This window comes from Phyllobates terribilis, unplaced genomic scaffold, assembly GCF_046119375.1.
Source record: "Phyllobates terribilis strain yellow unplaced genomic scaffold, ASM4611937v1 Scaffold_1__5_contigs__length_1240528914, whole genome shotgun sequence".
Taxonomy (NCBI): Eukaryota; Metazoa; Chordata; class Amphibia; order Anura; family Dendrobatidae; genus Phyllobates; species Phyllobates terribilis.
This window is the reverse complement of record NW_027362761.1, coordinates 566,774,916-566,793,187: the sequence shown is the minus strand read 5'-3', so window position 1 is coordinate 566,793,187 and position 18,272 is coordinate 566,774,916. Positions and strand designations below refer to the sequence as shown.

The 18,272-nt window shown below is 47.2% G+C and overlaps 1 protein-coding gene across 1 annotated transcript in view; it reads right to left on the bottom strand.

The window, feature by feature from the left end:
- Positions 1-18,272, bottom strand: part of ALPK2 (alpha kinase 2) — a 147,535-nt gene that overhangs the window by 33,310 nt on the left and 95,953 nt on the right. The window contains exons 4-6 of the mRNA XM_073680824.1: positions 10,834-10,961; positions 10,559-10,594; positions 5,027-5,301 (exon numbers count right to left, since the gene is read on the bottom strand). Coding sequence (XP_073536925.1) covers positions 5,027-5,301; positions 10,559-10,594; positions 10,834-10,961 — 439 coding nt within the window. The remainder of the gene's footprint in view (positions 1-5,026; positions 5,302-10,558; positions 10,595-10,833; positions 10,962-18,272) is intronic.

Sequence of the window (18,272 nt, the reverse complement as noted above, 5' to 3'; positions counted from 1 at the left end):
CCAGCTAACCGAGGAGGAGCTGCAGTACTACCAATACGAGGAAAGCCAAGAGGACCCGGACGGGTCTGAGGACTACCCTCAGGAGGGAGCACAAAGAGGACATAGCTACTGAAGGGAAGTAGCGTGAATAAAGAGCTGTAAATAGTTACCCGTAAGGGTACAAGGACTGCTGCTAATTAAAATATGGTCCCCGTTGGGATTAGTGAATTGTTCCCCATGTGCCCCTATCTTAAACCAGGCTGAGGACTGTGAGCAGCCATTCCTTATCCCCACTGACCGAGGACTGAGAGCGGTCGTTCTTTCCCTCTACCTGGCCGAGGACTGAGAGCGGCCATATCCTGTAAATAATTATGTGTTTCTAGTTATTTATAGGAGTCCTTGGTGGATTTACCGGGAATCCTTGTACATGGTTGGAGCGTAACCTAGGAATGGACTAAAGACTGTTAAGGACTCGGGGCAGGACAGACCCCTACCTGGTTACGTCTCCCTGTTTTGGTGAAATGGACACCTTACTTTTCTTCAAAGACTGCACCCGGTTGCGGACACGCCGTAACCATCTTTATGTGTTTTTCTTATTGTATTATTATTGTTTATACCTTGTTATGTTTTTCTAAAAATATGTTTAGTCCCGGAGTACTAAATTTCACTGGGGGGGAATGTGGCACCCCAGGGGTCTGGTTTCCACAGTAACAGCAATGTTATGTCTGAGAGCAGGTGGGAGGTCTCTTGGTCAGGAATCCTATGCATGCCACACCTCCTGCCCAGTCCTGGGAGGGGAAGAACTTCCCCTATATAAACCTGGGGCTGAGGCAGGGTTGGAGAGTTCAGAGGGAGAGTGCAGCCAGGAGGGCTGACAGGGAGCTGTGGCTCCGGCTGGGCCCAGCTCCTGGGCCATGCCAGAAGTAGAGAAGAGAAGCAGCATAGGAAAGAACATCAGGAGCTCTGTGGGAGCAGTGTTACAAGGAGTCAGGGGCCGGCAGCTGCAGAGCTCGCCCTGACTGAGAAGATTTCTTACCGGACCCGGAGTCCGAGGCTGTGGGGACTAACTCCTACCCAGCAGCAGAATCCGTCAGGCAGGGGGTTTCAGGTCCTCTGGCCAAGAAACCCGAAGGCACGGTCACACGCATGGGACCAGCACCGCCGTCATGGAGCGGAAGCTACTAGAAGGCCCCGAGTCACCGGCCATACGGGTGAGCACCACACGGTACACTCAGGGACGTGGGCTACTTATACCCGCCTCTAGCAAGGTAGCCAGAAGAGTACAGTCAGTTTGGGAGGCCTACAACTCCGCCTGGCCAGGGGAGATCCCATCTGCTCAAGGACTGACCAGGCCCCGATCGCTAGCCAGTACTCCGGGAGGGTCTATCTTTATCACCAGTAAAGACCCTGAACTACACCGCATCGTCTCTGAGTGATTCCTGCTACCCCCATCATCCACGTCGGCTGCCCTGAGGCCATACCCCTCCCGTTGGGGGTTATACCATCTACACTGCACTATCCTACCACCGGCCTCAGCGGTCTGCCCTGCAGCGGCAGCTCCATAGCTGCATTCAACGGGTGGCGTAGTCGTCCTACATCTACCGCTGATACAGCGCCACTTAGTCTGACTCCCTGGGCACGAACCGGGTCACCGCCACGAGACTACAACCCTCAACAGATCCGGCTCCGGGTAAGCTCCCGCCTGCGCAACGCAGCGCGACACAGGCCCAGGGGCGCGTCACTCACACAGGAGGAGAGCAGAGGAGCTCACACAGGAGGAGAGCAGATGAGCTCACAAAAGGAGGATATTTGCAAATCTTGCCTTTAAAAACAGCTACTCTAGGTGCATAGACAAGGCAATTGAAATTGACCTTTCATCATGGAGTTTGGGAGAAAAGGAAGCAAGATACGGGCATGAAGTGTATTACAAAGATTCATAACTTTCCAAGGACTGATCAATAATTAAAAAAAAAAGTTAGAGAACCTGTCAGCTGAATACTCACCCCACATTATAGGTATGATTCTAAAGCCCTTTTAATGTTGATTATCCTCACATCTTTCTAGTAGAATTTAGTTGGACCATTTTTGAGAAATTTATTCTTGAAGTTTTATTTTCAAGTGTAGTGGGCAGGCACTTCTTTCATAATTTTAGCTGTATTTCGCCATCCACCCCCGGCCTCCTGTCATTAATTGACAGATCACTCCTCCCTTAGTGACCGGTCTCCATTACGCAGTTTCCACCAGTGCCCAGGTTTGTTTCATCTGAAACAGCGGTGTCTACGCAGTCAGCTCGTGATGACATTGCAAGATCAATGTGCCAGCTATGTCATGTACCAGCTATGCAATTAGGAACTCACTGCGTCCTTACATCGAACCTGAGCAATGATGGCGCATGTGCAGGGGAGACAGGTCACTGTGGGAAGAGTGATCTGTCAATCAACGACCAGATGCTGGCGGTAAAGTACAGCAGAGCTGATGAGTACACTGCCCACCTCACTGCACTTGAAAATATAATTTAAGAATAGATTCCTCAAAAATATTCCAACAAAATTCTACTAGCAAGGTGTGAAAGTAATAAGCATTAAAGAGGCTTTTCACTCATACCTTTAGTTCGGGAACACGTATCCTGCTTACAGGTTCTCTTTAAAATTAACCTGACAGCTAATACATGCTGATTGATCCACGGGCAGCATGTATCAGACACTGGCTGCACGATTTGAGACAAATATGTTTAAGTCTGAAACAATGCGGCATCTCAGAGAAAAATTGACAGGTCTCTCCCTGCGTGCAAGTGTAGGGAAATACCTGTTACTCAAGGGAAGCAATAAACCATAAAAATCACTGCACACGTAGAGCGGTATGGTATGCTTTAGGTGCAACTTTATTTTAAGGGTGATGCTTGAGGCGACTAGTGGACGTTTCGGCCAACACTGTGGCCTTGATCACAATGTCGCAAGTGGATAGACGCATCCAGGAAAAAAAGGAGAAGAATTACCAGTCAAGAAGAAGTGAGGGGCAATTCTTAGATAAGGAAACCAATCTGGTAGGAGGTGTCTGGGTATAGACACGGATGGAGTATGCCCGTCAGTTAGAAAAGTGCTGGGTTCAGGGTGTCCTGGAGACAAGGACCACGTCTGCTGGGAAATTATAAGTGGCGGACAGAAAAATATGGTCTGGTGCCGTGCTGCAGTTGGCTGGGTCCTGTGTGCCACGTGTATGGGATATATTTTGCGAGATAGTGTAGGAGGCAATAATGGCCAGCCCCATAGATTAAGGTCTCGGCTGGTGCGGTGCTCCAGAGAAGCCTGTACAGGGATCCGTGTGGATTTAAACGTGATCCCTTAAATGTTCTGAACCTGCCATTGGTTCCGGTGGAGGACCATAAAAATCACTGCACACGTAGAGAGGTATGGTATGCTTTAGGTGAAACTTTATTTAAAGGTGAAGCCTGTACAGCACAAAGTGCACTAGCACAAAGTGGAAAGGCACGGTGCTAGTGAAGGGAGCCAGTGGTTCCGTCAGTAATAAACCATAAAAATCACTGCACACGTAGAGAGGTATGGTATGCTTTAGGTGAAACTCTATTTAAAGGGTGATGCTTGAGGCGACTAGTGGATGTTTCGGCCAACACTGTGGCCTTGATCACAATGTCGCAAGTGGATAGACGCATCCGGGATAAAAAGGAGAAGCCTACAGCGTCCTCCACCGGAACCACCAATGACAGGTTCAGAACATTTAAGGGATCACGTTTAAATCCACACGGATCCCTGTACAGGCTTCTCTGGAGCACCGCACCTGCCGAGACCTTAATCTATGGGGCTGGCCATTATTGCCTCCTACACTATCTCGCAAAATATATCCCACACACGTGGCACATAGGACCGAGCCAACTGCAGCACGGCACCAGACCATATTTTTCTGTCCGCCACTTATAATTTCCCAGCAGACGTGGTCCTTGTCTCCAGGACACCCTGAACCCAGCACTTTTCTAACTGACGGGCATACTTCATCCGTGTCTATACCCAGACACCTCCTACCGGATTGGTTTCCTTATCTAAGAATTGCCCCTCACTTCTTCTTGACTGGTAATTCTTCTCCATTTTTTCCCGGATGCGTCTATCCACTTGCGACATTGTGATCAAGGCCACAGTGTTGGCCGAAACGTCCACTAGTCGCCTCAAGCATCACCCTTAAAATAAAGTTTCACCTAAAGCATACCATACCTCTCTACGTGTGCAGTGATTTTATGGTTTATTACTGACGGAACCACTGGCTCCCTTCACTAGCACCGTGCCTTTCCACTTTGTTGAGTGCTAGCCTTTATCGTTTCCACTCAAGGGAAGCAAGCAGGGAGAAGCAGCCTGGGATCCTGCTGTACAACTAGTCTCCCGTGAGACTGCGGCTTTTAAACCATGTTTTTCTCTGAAACATTGCAGAGTATCAGAGATAAATATATATGTCTAATAGAACAAATGAACATAAGAAAACTTTGTAATAGGTCTTATCAGAGAAATGTGATGCTTTCTCCATTTATGAGCCACTTCACCACCTCCAACCGCCACCTGAACTCATCATTCAATTTACGGCCAATATGTGTCTAAACAAGACTGACCACAAGCTAACTGAAGGATCAGATTACAGCAGTTTATTAAAGTCTATGGAGGGGTAAAGTGAAAAAACAGGTAGAGGAAGGCACAGACAGATGATGCCGAAGCTTTCTAGTAGTCCTTTCTCTTGTACCAAAGCTAGATTCACAACTACACTGCTCAGTACGGCTGAATAATATCCTCCATGCTGCTGCTGCTCCTGAACATCTGCTACATTGAGACAGGAGAGCAGGAATCCCTCACATCTGTGTGTGCTGTGTATAGGAGACATCATAGCAGCTAGTCTGCACCCACTAGCTCAGAGACAATTGAAAATTAGAAATAGAGCCTGAAGAGGGGAAAATTGGTGATGGTGCAGGATATATGTTATACAATGGCCAAAAATAATGATATTCCTTCTGTATAAACATAGTACAGCTTATAACTGAGACATAAATTACCTGCACGGCGAGCTTGTAGTTCTTTTGCACCAGTTCGTCATTGTTTTTTGTCCCATACGCTATGGCGTTATGCACTTTGAGTACACACAAGTGTCCCGGGTTAAAGATGGGGAGCAGTCCACACATGACTTTGCTCCGAAAGGCTTTCCGGTGGACTCCTTCTCCAAAGTGCAGGTCTTCTGTAGCAATCCGCCCATGGAGATTTCCCCCAAAATACATGTCAGTGATGAAATCTTCCCTGAAGAAGAGCTGGTTAAACTCAATCTCTTCTCCACCTTGAAGGACAAAGAATTATCCATAAAACAATAGAAGGAATTTTCTGGAAATGTTAGTACCTTGCTACAATATGGTGTGAGGGGTCTTGCAGGTTTTTCATTTATATTTTTGTACATGGGATTTCCTGCTCCTTTGGCCCTTATGGCTTCCCACTGTATACTACATATAGTTTCTTTACTCTCGTGAAACCAAACATTCACTAGCTTTATTATGTACTTGTCCAAAGAGAAGACAGATGTAAATTGAAATCTCAGTACCAATGCAAAATTGGTCAAAGATCCTACAAAGTGTCTTATATTATTATTGACAGTCGTACCATTCAAAGAATCAGCTGAATCTTTTTAGGCTCCTTAATGCTGCTGAGCCTGTGAGTGAGTGCACCCATGCATCCCCCCAGTGGCATAACCTGAAGCTGATGGGCCCCAATACAAAAGCTCCTATGGGACCCCCAATTATTGAAATTCTTCAATAGTATTGGTCTTTTCATATAGGCCAAAGGAATTTTTGGGCCCCTGATGCTCCAGGGCCCGGGTGCGATTGCAATCCCTGCACCTATTGTAGTTATGCCCCTGCATCCTCCATAGCTACACCTCCTGAATTTACCAACTATCTCTTATTTGTAATCATCAACCCATCTGTGCCCAATATGATATCAGCACCCCCTGTGGCCCTTCTATGACCTATTATTATACACATATGCCATAGCAATCATATTGCTTCATTGACAGAAATGGAATAAAACCAGGGAAAATAAGACAACCAAGGACTTATGTATTTTGCTTACAAGAAAGATAAAGCACTAGTACTCAATGTCAGACAGCAGCAGCAAAAGCAAATACATTTTCAGCATGTACCCTTAGTCTTAGTTTTCATACTGTCCCTCTATAAATCCTTTCAAGACAACATTTCGATTATTATTCTATATGCATCCCCATCTATACTTTTCACAGTCCTTGTACCAATTGGAGGAGGAACATCAAAAGTGTTGCAGGATCTTTAAATTAAAGGATTATCCCCCACATTAAAATTGATCACTTATCACTTGCCTCTGTGAATCAGTGGGCTTCTGACTGTTGGGACCCTGACCAATCTTGAGAACAGGGCTCTGAAATGCTCCATCAGAAAGAGCGGTGACAATGTATGCACACCATCACTTTAGCCATTTTCTACATGATCGGTATGTAGCTGAGTACAGCACTTAGAATATATGAAGTGGTGGATACACATGCGCAGGTACCGCTCTATTTTGACAGTGCATTCAGAGCTCCATTGTTGGGAACCCACCGATCCCAGGAAATAGGTGATAACTTTTAATATTGGGAATAAGTGTAAGTAGATGGACATGTTGCCCACGTTCCTCCTTGAAGACACAAGTATATTGTTGTAATATAAATTGTGATGTAGGTTAAAGATGTTAGTAATATTGATTATGTGTGTAGTTTGGGGATAGTGAGGCCTAATGTTTGGGACTAGCCCAGAGTGGGAGGGACTGAGTTGAAGGGAAAGTGATAATTTCCTGTTAGTGAGTCAGATAGGGCCTGGAGTGCATAGAAAGAGGACCTAAGGTCCATTTTGAACAGTACCGCATTCTGTGGTGTCCCTGAAGTGAGAGGAGACCGAAAGGAAGAGATAGCGAGATCCGGAGCAGAAGTGACTAAGAGACAGAGTGATTTACCAGAGACGGATCCTGGAATAGGACACCTAGCAGAAAGGCCCAGAGTTTAAAACTCCTGAAGGTAACAGTCCCAGACAGGACTGAGTATATGAGACAAGTAAAAAGTCCCGGGCTGGAGTTCTAGAGTGTCAGCACTAGATAAGCACCGAACATACTGGCACACTTACGGGAAAGAACTTGCAGAATCACGAGTCGAGTAAAGGACTCTTGCTAAGCAGGACTGTAGTGTCGAGCTGGGTTGTGGTGAAGCAGTGAGAAACAGTGGAGACAGAGGACAAGTAGAGAGTAAAAGAGGAAAGATAGTTTCCTTCCTTCTTTTCTCTATGGTTCTCTATGTGGAAAATGCTCTGAGTTGTAAAGGAAACGTTCATAAGTCTGTATACCCACTATCTCTTGTATATATTCCCTACCAAGTTCCTGTTCAGTAAAAAAGTTTACTTTTGATTGGAGATCTTCCTCATTGAACTGTCCAATATCTGGTCCTGGCAAACCAGCAACATCGGTTACATGCGGCTCGCACGGGCGTAGCGCCCCCACAGTACAAGTCCATACACCGAGCCAGGACCCCCACCTTCATGTAAAGTACCGACATCAGTGCAAGAGACGAGTACCTCGCCCATGGCAACTGCCCCGCACCACGTTACATAATCCTTTAATTATGTCGGCAAAGATGGTGCCAATTGCTTGCATTTATTACTATAGTGCACACAGACTAGTATATAGCTCACTTTTCATGTTAGATAAATTAAATTTCTTTTTATGCCTTGATAAATGTATTTCTTGCATTGCCCCAATCTGTACTCTTCATGATCCTAACAACTTGAGTTTATGCTTCAGCTTTTCTAAATGCACAGAGGGCTGCATAGCGAAGATTAAAGTTATGGCCTCATGTTCCAGCCAGGACTGAGCGGCCCTGCTGTTTGTTTATCCTGTTCCATGGCACTTTGGCCCATTCCCCATCCCTATGTTTGCCCTCTTCGGAGAGAGGAGTCCTGCACTTCAATGGGGTCTGTGCTGCAGTACCCAAGAACAACCACCACCCGGTGTTCTGTTTCCATACACTATGTACTTCTGTCGGCCGTGGGACCTGCTAACGGTTGACCGATGGGGGTGCTGGTGATCAATATGATATTGATGGTCTCTCCCAAGGATAGGTCATCAATATTTTAGTGCCAGGAAACTCCTTTGGGCTTTTTTATGACAATCCATTAATCATTCGAGATTGCAAAAAAAAAATCATCTTGAAAGTTGGAATTGAAATAGCAGCAAACGTAGCCTTACAGACACAAGAGGTGCAATTTCTGGGACAAAAAAGTAGACCTATCTGGGTGAACCCTTGAACATCATCGTAGAATCTGAAGGAAAGTCACTAAACATAAGACTTCTCTGTCAACCATTATTTATACGTGTCCAATCATCGTCAGGATTGTGCCGCTCTTTCCAGTGATTCAGATAATCGCACTTATGGTGAATGACTAATTTTCCGAAAATGAAATGAAGCAGATACTTGAGGTGTCTCAGGAGAACATTCTGTCCACTACCGAAGACATGAGGGCTGTCTATATTTAGTAGTCGCTTCACTGCGGAGACTGGAAGATGAAAGCTAATCATATATCTGGACGGCGCGATCACGCTCGTCTTATGGAGAAATTATATTCTTGGAGAGGTTATCAGATTTGTTTGGCAGAGATATCTGTCACCTTGTAAAACGTTCTTTCCTACTTCTCTCCAAACATCTATTCTGCATTTTCCGGTGGCTGACATACACACTCGCTAATATTCCAGTAAATCGTGCGTGCTCTGGATTAGAACCGGATTATCGGATTTTATGGATAGGTGGATGTTTTAGAAATACTGTCCAAATCATTATCCCAAATCACTGCCACAGTGACTAAATCCAGCGGCAACACATCTCTCTCATTTGAAAGGTTCATGTTTGGAAGGAACAATCGGTGACTTTCTGTTAAAACAGAATTTTAACTACTTTTATAGCTTTACTAGAGGTGACTCTCTGTGACAACAACTTCTAAAAACGAAGCAAGACTGGCGATCACCTGCTTTCACCATAAAGTCAGCCACAGTGGCCACTGCAGAGGATATTACGCATACTAGAAGGACGACGGGTCTTCAGGCGAGGGAGTCACTAAAACTTAGTAGAACTTAAAAATAGGGGTGCCATATAAATGAATCCAAATTCCTTGTATAGTCAGGTCAGAAGATTTTTATCATGTATCAAATAAATTTGGAACTCTGTTATTCTGCTTCTTGACAGTTTTAAAGTAGAAGAAGGATATATTTGGTGTACTATGTGACAATGACAAGAGAAAAAAAAAAAGCATTACAATTTGTTTCTATCCTTAGAATAGTATTTGGTGACACATTAGGAAACGTTTTATTTGCTTTGATGCAGCAACAACCTGCAGCTCAGTCACCAGCGTGGATTTAATTTCCGCCATCTAGGATTAGTCATTAATGACGAGCGACTGACAGTAAGGGATCTATAGCTTAATATATCATGTATTCTAATTTACATGAGAATAACAAATAAGCAAAATTCATTTTCAATTTACATTTTTATAAGTAGCCAGTGGCTTACCGCTAATAGCAGCAGGGCACATGGCCACTATGGGGTCTGTGAGTCGAGTCAAGGGGGCCCAGTGCCAGCCCCCAGCTGGTATAGTGCTTCCAACTGTATCGGCATCCTGGATGCCGATACTGTTTTAAGCAATAATGGAAGAGGGAGCCATCTGCTCCCTCCGCCATTATTCTTGCTGCGAGTCTGAGCTCCGACGTTTCAATGCAGCGGGCCCGATGAGGTCACTACATTGCGCCCACTGTACCGAGCAGTGCAGAGCTTCAAAACACACCCTGAAGAGACCAAAGCAGTGGGGAACTGGGAGAGGTGAGTATTTTTTTTTTTACTTATACAGTTTTCAGGGCTATATGGGGTGCATTATACTATTTGGAAGTGTATGTGGGACCCATTATACAGTTGGCTATGTGGGGTTCATTATACAGTTTGCAGGGCACATGGGGGCTAATATACAGATTTCAGGGCTGTGTAGGACGCCATTACACTAGTTGTAGGGCTATGTGGGGGACTTTATACAATTTGAACGGCTATTTGGGGGGCACTATACTATTTAGAGGGCTGTATGAGGGCCATTATACAGTTTGCAGGGCTATCCAGGGAACTAGTCTGATTGTCGTATGGAGTAAGGAAGGAATTTTTTTCCCCAATGTGGAGCTTAGTGTTTGCCACATGGTTTTTTTTGCCTTCCTCTGGATCAACATGTTAGGCTATAAGTTGAACTAGATGGACTTAGTCTTCCTTCAACCTTAAAACTATGTTACTATGTTACTATGTATTATACACCGGGGCAATGGGATCGGATGTTTTACACTGGGGGCAATGATGCTGAATGAGAAACCAGAATACAATGATTAAGACGTGCGTCCCAATACTTTTCTCCATATACTGGATATTATTCCCCCTAATATTATAAAAATTGCCACCTAGTATGAATCTATAAAGTAGTGTTCTTGTGTTACATAGATATGTTATCAGGTGATTGTCTTACCCTCCGAGTCCTGATTGTGAGTCAGCTGGTCCAACACTATAAGGAGAGAATACGGATTAGTGATTGAGTAGAGCCCTCCTATAGCATGCAGCAGTCTACACGATGACCGTAGTTATCAACCTGTGGATCTATCTACATGATCGGAGGTTTAGTTTCATTACAGCCAGGTGGGCTCACATAACAGAACTATTCTTTTTGGGGCACAATGATATTCGGATGTGCAACCTTAATCCCATGACTCCTTACTATAGGAGTCTATTTCATAGGACAATTACCTTCTGCTGTTAAGTGGAATTCAGTGACCACTTTTCCATGGACGTTCTTCAGGGTGCAGTTATACAGCCCTTGGTCTTTCTTGCTGGTCTGCACTATAGCGAGAGATACCGGAGAGTCATCTTTAGAACTGGAATGAGAAAGAATAATTTATAATAGTTTCTAAAACTTTATCTAGAGAAGACCTGCACGACATACGGTCCACGGGCCACATGCGGCTCTCCAAGCGATGTTGTACAGCCTGCGCAGCTGTCCGGGAGACTCCACTCCCTTCTCACACACGTGAATGCATTTGAACACTGCGGCGCGATTGTGAAAGGGGGAACAGTATAGCAAGTGGCAGTGGGGACAATATGCAGAGAGGCATTGTGGGGGAGATATGGAAAGGGGCAATGTGGGGGATATTATAGAGAGGGGCAGTATGGGGGGATATTTTGTGCAGGATGCACAGTGAGGGGCAATTATTTATTCAGGGGCACAGCAAAGGAGATATTTACATTTATGGTGCAGTATAATTATACTTTTATTTTTAAGGGCACCATGTCGGAAAGTGCTGCTGAAGACGAAGTAGAGGGAAGTCTGAAAAGATGAGCTTTGGGCATGAAATCTCATCATGGCATCTGGACAAAATGAGAAAGAACAACTTCAATCAGAACAGATGTCACCTATAAGGTATATGGATGTAAATATTTGTGATACTACCGGCGTCTCATCAATACTGTGGTTTCTGTATGGTCCGCAGTGTGATGATGACTGTTAACAGCAAATCCCAATATCTCCTTACCATTGATAAGGACATACTGGGAGTTGTAGGTTCATACGATACAATTGTATATGGGGCTGACCTGACATTGTAATTGATTGCTGTACTAAGCTTGGTGCTGTGTAGATGTACTGATGGTGTTTCTGGCTTTGCATTTATGTACTGATGGTGGTCCTGGCAATGAATTTGTGCACTGACAGATCAACTATGCACTTCTAGGACTGCAGTGCCAGAACAACTAAGTTCACATGTTACATAATTGGTGTGGATTTTCAGTGCAGATTTGGGTGCAAAAAATCTGAAGTGTTGCACAGTACAAGTTAAAATGAAATATTCTCTGAAAACAGTTGACAATCTGGAGCATTTAAAAATGTTCACTGCAGATTAATTTATGCACAGAAAACATGTGTTCACAAGATTAGGTGTAATGTCACGTACTTAGCTAGTATTGTATTATGTTGTGAATCCACACCAAATACACAAAGTCCAAGGTTAGCTAAAGGGTGAAATCATCACCAAATCTGCACCAAAATCTTCAACAAAATGCACATGTAAAGCTATGTGCCCACGATGCAGAAATGCTCTGGATTTTTTCCTGAGCGTTTCTGCATCTCCCTGGCAGAGAAAACTCATGTGGATTGTACATGTGGATTGTACATGCGGATTGTACATGCGGTTTGTACATGAGGATTGTACATGCGGATTGTACATGCGGATTGTACATGTGTTTTTCCTGCCAGGGACAAGCGGATGTGAAGCGTTCTTCACATGCATTTCCGCATGCGGGTTGACAAGCGCTTTCTAAGCGATTTTAGCATCACTTGGAAAGTGCTTGACAACTTGGTCACACTATATAAATCCATGCAAACGGCATGGATTTATATATTGTGACCGAAAGAATGTTAAAAAATAAAAAATAAATATCATACTTACCTTCTGATGGCCCCCAGAGTCTTTATTCGATGTGTCTCGGCTTGCCGGCAGCTCGCGGTACACTGAAGGACCTGCCGACGTCAGCGTCGTGTGACCTGTCACATGACTAAATGACGTCAGCGCAGGTCCTTGAGTCCACCGCGATCTGCCGGCAAGCCAGGACAAAGACACTGGGGGCCATCAGAAGGTAAGTATAATATTTATTTTTTATTTTATTCTTTTATTACAGGTTCTATGGTACCCGGGTCCGGAGGAGAGTCTCCTCTCCTCCAGACCCGGGTACTTTCCGCACATTGGAACGCATGGAATGTGCATCTACATATACAGTGATGCGGAATCCATGCGTTCCAATGCAAGTCAATGGCGGCAAAACCACAGTGCTTCTGCAGAATAATTGGTAGTGCTGTGCTTTTTTCTGCAATGATAATCCGCAGCGGAAATTTCCGCAGCATGTGCACAGCACATGCAGATTATCATAGGGGAACATGGCAGACCTTCTACCAAGCGTTTTTTAAGCGTTTCTGCAGCGGAATTGCCGCTGCGGAAATGCTTAAAAAATGCATAGTGGGCACACAGCCTAACACAAGCAGATTTTACTGTAGATACACTGCAGAAAAATCGGCACCAAATATTCAAAGTGTGTACTTTGCTTTTGGTGGGCTTTGAAAAAAATCTAATTAGGATGATTAATTTTTTTTAGAAAAATGGACATCCACAGGGGTCCGACAACCCTTCACTTACCACATACTGTTAACACCTTCATGACATTTGACGTACCTATATGTCGGGTAGGTGTTCCCGAACAATGACGTATATATACGTCATGGAGATCATGCGTGGCACAGAAGCTGTGCCAGCACGATCGTCACCAGGAGCTTGGCTTACATGGTAGCCAAGTCACGAGTGCCCAATAGTCGTCATGACCCCATAGTATAACATTGATCTGAGTACTATCTGATAAAAAATCGGATAGCTCTCGTCTGAGTTATACACTGATGTGAGCGAGCTCTAAGATAATAGAATTGTTAATAATTTATTATCAATTATCAAAATGTAAAGTGAGTGAACAAAAAATAAATCTGAATCATATCAATATTTGGTTGCGACCACCCTTGAACAGCACATCTTGCAAACCCAGTCTTCTTTGAAATCTTTGACTGAGAGACACCTTGCTGATGCAGTAGAAGTACCTTGTGTCTTGTTGCTGTGTGCAGGTCGACATCCACAGAAGATCTGTGGTCAGTTTTCCAAAATATTTGGAACAACCTCTCTGCCACGTTCCTTCAGAAATTGTGTGCAAGTGACAAGTACCTAGAAGAATTAATTCTTTGATGCTGAATTGAAAGCAAAAGACGGTCACACCAAATATGGATGTGATTTAGATTTGCTTTTTGTATTCTATTAATTGCTTCTCACCCAGTTTTAAAGCACCACTCCAGCATTGTTTTTTTTTTATTTTACCCCTGGAGTGGTGCTTCTAATCTAAGGTCCCTAACCCTACTCTTATACTTACCCGCCACGGTCTTTCCTTGTATTGCCGCCAGTCTATGGCAGTTTGTGACCTGCTGGCTTGCTCCTGCATTTCGTGGAGTGAGCTGGAGGTCACAACTCAATACAAGTCTATTATAGCCTTGTTCGGCTCTCATAGACTTGCATTGTGAGCTTGTAACGTAACTTCTGACTTCCAGCCAATCAGAAGTTGGAGTCACAAGATGGCGCCGGGGGACCGAAGAGTCGCTGAAAAAAGGTGAAGATGCCGGAGGGTGAGTATAACACCGGAAACAGGCTTTACAGTAGAAGCACCACTCCAGCACTGAAGAAAACGCTAAAGTGGTGCTTTAAGCCTCCCACACAGCAGTTTCTGTTTCAGTTAATTACTGTGTTTCAATTAATATGTTAAAAAGGTTGATCGTTGTCCTCTGTTTGGTATAATTGGTTACTCATACACCAGACTATAATCCTACAAAATCCCTGACTTTTTGCAAGTACCTAGAAGAATTGATGAAGGCAAAGGTCGGTCACCAAATATTGATGTGATTTAGTTTTGCTCATTCACTTTGCATTTTGTTAATTGATAAAAAATAAATGAACCCTTCTGATTTCGAAAGCTTTTTTACTTTGCGGCATAATTTCCATAACTGCCTAAAACTTTTGCACCATAAGGTACATTTGTAAATGACACCTTATGGTAAGTAAGACTGGGCCAATAGTCCAGCAGAAGAACTGACAGATGGTTCACCATCTCAGCAATTTCTCAATATTCAGTCTGAACGCTGGAGTCAGAAAACAAAGTCTTGGGCATGGGTTTGTCTACGTACATGAGTGACTTCTTGCAGCACATGGGATGATCTAAGGAGACTGAGTCCCGAGTGCATTGGATGTCCCCGAGAACCCTTCCAGCAGATGGATAACCCATCTTTAGTCCTGACTATTGGATTTCATTAGCATCCTGCTTATCTGTCAATCACAAGCCACTCCCAGCCCAACCCCCGCTGACAAATGGGGAAAGGGGTGTGGGTGCTTTAATAACGTGAGATGATGTAGTCACCGACAGTCATTACTGTCACTTACAGTCCAGGCTATTACTTTCTGCTGCCTGGCATGTGAGTCCTACTGAGCATGCATGACTAGTAATCACAGCTAACTCTGCGGCATCTATAATATCCCATCAGTCACTGTCTATTTTTACTTCCAGAGGTCATTCAGAGACAGAAAGTAGTTTCTAAAGAAGAAATTCACCCTAAAACCATGAAATCCCCCAGAAATAAGAGTCCTTGATGGAAGGTGAATGATTGCAAGTGTAGCACCCCGAGGGCTCGGCTGCTACAGGGGTATTGCACCTCGAACCAGAGGTGTGGTATTCCACTCCCGGGTAAGGATGGAGTGTGGACCAGGACTCGTTTAGCTGCATGCACCACACACACCCCATTTCCGAGGGACAGGTCAATGGTGTTCCCACTAGACAGAAGTGCAGGCACGACAGCATCTGTCCCTGGCTGGAGTGGGGCGGGGGGTGGAATACCCAGTGGTGTAGCAGCAGATAGGGGTGGGTTCCTGGGCATAGGTAGGAGCCCATTGGTGGCTAGTCACCTGGACTCGGGTGTCAGAAGGAGGTATATAAGGTGGGCACCATCTTAGAGTCGGTGTTAAGAGTGAGAGGAGAAGACAGGAAGCAGAGCCTCTGCATGGGCTCTGCTTCGCAGGCAGGCCTTGTCAGAAGGCTGGAGCCTGAGAGAGAGAAGAAAGAACAGAAAGGAAAGTAAGAAAGGAACTGGAACAGAGGAGAAAGGAAGCAAGGAACACAGAGAAAGGCCCAGAGACACGAGGACAGAAGGAACCCCATATGCCCAGGAGATACAGGGTGAAGGGTTGGCAGAACAGGGTACCGGAACCCAAATTGGTGGAGGCAACAGATTCCTCAGCCAAAGACCGGAGGTTGTTACCACATCTTGGTGCGACCCCTCACTACATCTACCAGGAAAGCATACCGCATAGGGTCAGGGAAACCGGAGATAGATTTCGCCAAGAGAAGGCCCGAGGAAGCTGGACAAAGGTGGGTCACAGGTGGGGACGGCCAGAGAAAGGAAGAGAAGGGAGCCCTGTGCCACGCTCTGGAATTGCCTGGGAGTTGGTCGAGCCCCTTGCCTGGTGAACGCAGCACGGCTCAGGCGGTCCCTCATGTGCACAAGTGACCAGAATAACAACCGTGAGTAAAGCATTGGAAACTGCAATTACAAGTCTCTGTGTTTCATCGCCGCACCAGCACCATTAGTACTGGGACTCTCACACCATCACTACCATCATCTACTCTAGCTGCCCTGAGGCAATACTCCTCCCGTGGGGAGTTATCCCATTCTTGGCTGCGCATATAACATCAGCCTCAGCGGTCTGCAGCGCAGCGGCGGTCCCCACTGACCGCAATCCACGGGTGGCGTAGTCGGACAATTACAATACCAATAGACTGCCACTGGTTTGACCGCCCTGGGCACGGACCGGGTCACCGCCACACTGAGACTACAACCCCCAGCGATCCGGCTCCGGGTATCCCCTGCACAGCACTGGCCCAGGGGGCGCGTCAACTTTGGCGTAGTCGGCAGGATCTTTACCAACCCGCCACAAGCGGGTATTGCGTGCCTGAAGAAGATCGTACATGTACCTTGAAAAGAAGTCTCCCTCCATTTACAGAAGTTTCCCGCCGTCCGGAGTCGTTTCCCGCCATCCGGAGCCGATTCCCGCCATCAGACGCCATTTTGGACCGTTTCCCGCCATCTTCATCCGTTTTTCCCGCCCTGGCAGAGCGGACGCCATTATGTGCGCACCAAAGGACAGCAGGAAGCCGCCTCCCATCGTGGGCCAGGTCCCAGAGTGGCGCCAAAGGAGGGGCCCACCCCCAGCAACAATGAGTGCAGCAATGGAGATGTCCATCAACGTGGGGGGGCTGCCCCTAAAGGTGATTGTCAGCAGATGCCCCCAAGACCACCCCCCATGGGGGCGGATAGGAAAGAAAACTGTGGGGCCGGGCGCGGCCTGGATCAGTCTGGACCTGCTGCACCCGGAGATGGAGGGAGCAGAGAACTCCACCAGCACCCTGGCCCGCAGCCTGCTGCAAGCTGAGCCACCCTGCAGCCTGACAGAGTTGCTAGCCCAGCTGCCCAGGGACCCGGACAGTGCGCGCGCAGCGCTGGAAGACCTGAACAGGAGGATGGTCCGGGCGCAGCGGGATGTGTTTGCCGGGTGGAGAGAGGAGATGGTCCGGCAGCACGAAGGCAGCCAGCGGAGGACTACGCCGGGACCGGGCAGCGCGCTTACCGCTGGGCGCGGAGAAGAGGGACCGGCAGCTGCAGATGACGCCGCGGAGGAGGCCACGGAGACCGAGGCAGGTAATGGGGACGCCACGACCCCAAGCCCTGGGAACACCAGCCTGCCCTCACCCTCCACTGCGGGACCCGAAGCCCCGGGGACCGTACCTGACATCATGCCTCCACCGCCGCCAGCTAGGCCTCAGGCTGCAAACGTCACTGTCACGCCCCGCCCCGCGCTGCGCACTCTGAACCCAGGCGCCGTAAAGCGGGAGACGTCACAGGCCGGGACGCAAGGCCTAACACGCTCGGGCGCCGCAGCCTCACCAGCGCCCCCTACCTTGGCGGTGCCACCCCCGGGCGCGACCAACAAGCGAGCACCGGCCTGGTCGCAAGGCCGAGTGCTCCCGGGCGCTGCCACCCGTCCGAAGCCCGCGGTGCCACCCCTGGGTGCGGACCTGTACGCCCACCATACCAGCCCGGACGGGCTGCCCTTTGAGTGGCCACCGGAGTTTGCCAACCCCCGTCTCTGGAGAGAACAACCCCTGAGCGAGCCTCTGATCCCGGCCCCGGAGCCTGCCAACATCGCTCCACCCCCGCCGGAGGATGCCCAGTTTGCATGGGACCCCACCGGCGAGAATCTCATGGGGTTCACCCAGGAGACCCGGGCGGAAGCAGCCCAGCACCTGGATTGCTGCCGTCAGCAGCTGGCCACCTATGAAAGGGAGCGGCGGCAGAGGCGCATCAGGGAGGAGCGACTGCAAGCCCGGAGCGCGGAGCAAAAGAGGAGGGCCCGTCAGGACTCCCAAGCCATCCGCGGTCCCCGAGCCACCGGGACCGTAGTAAAGTTCCAGCTAGAGCATGGCTGGGGCTTCATCAGAGACCCGGAGGCTGACACCGACGTCTTCGTCACCAGGAGAGACGTGGAAAGCCACTTGCCAGAGGG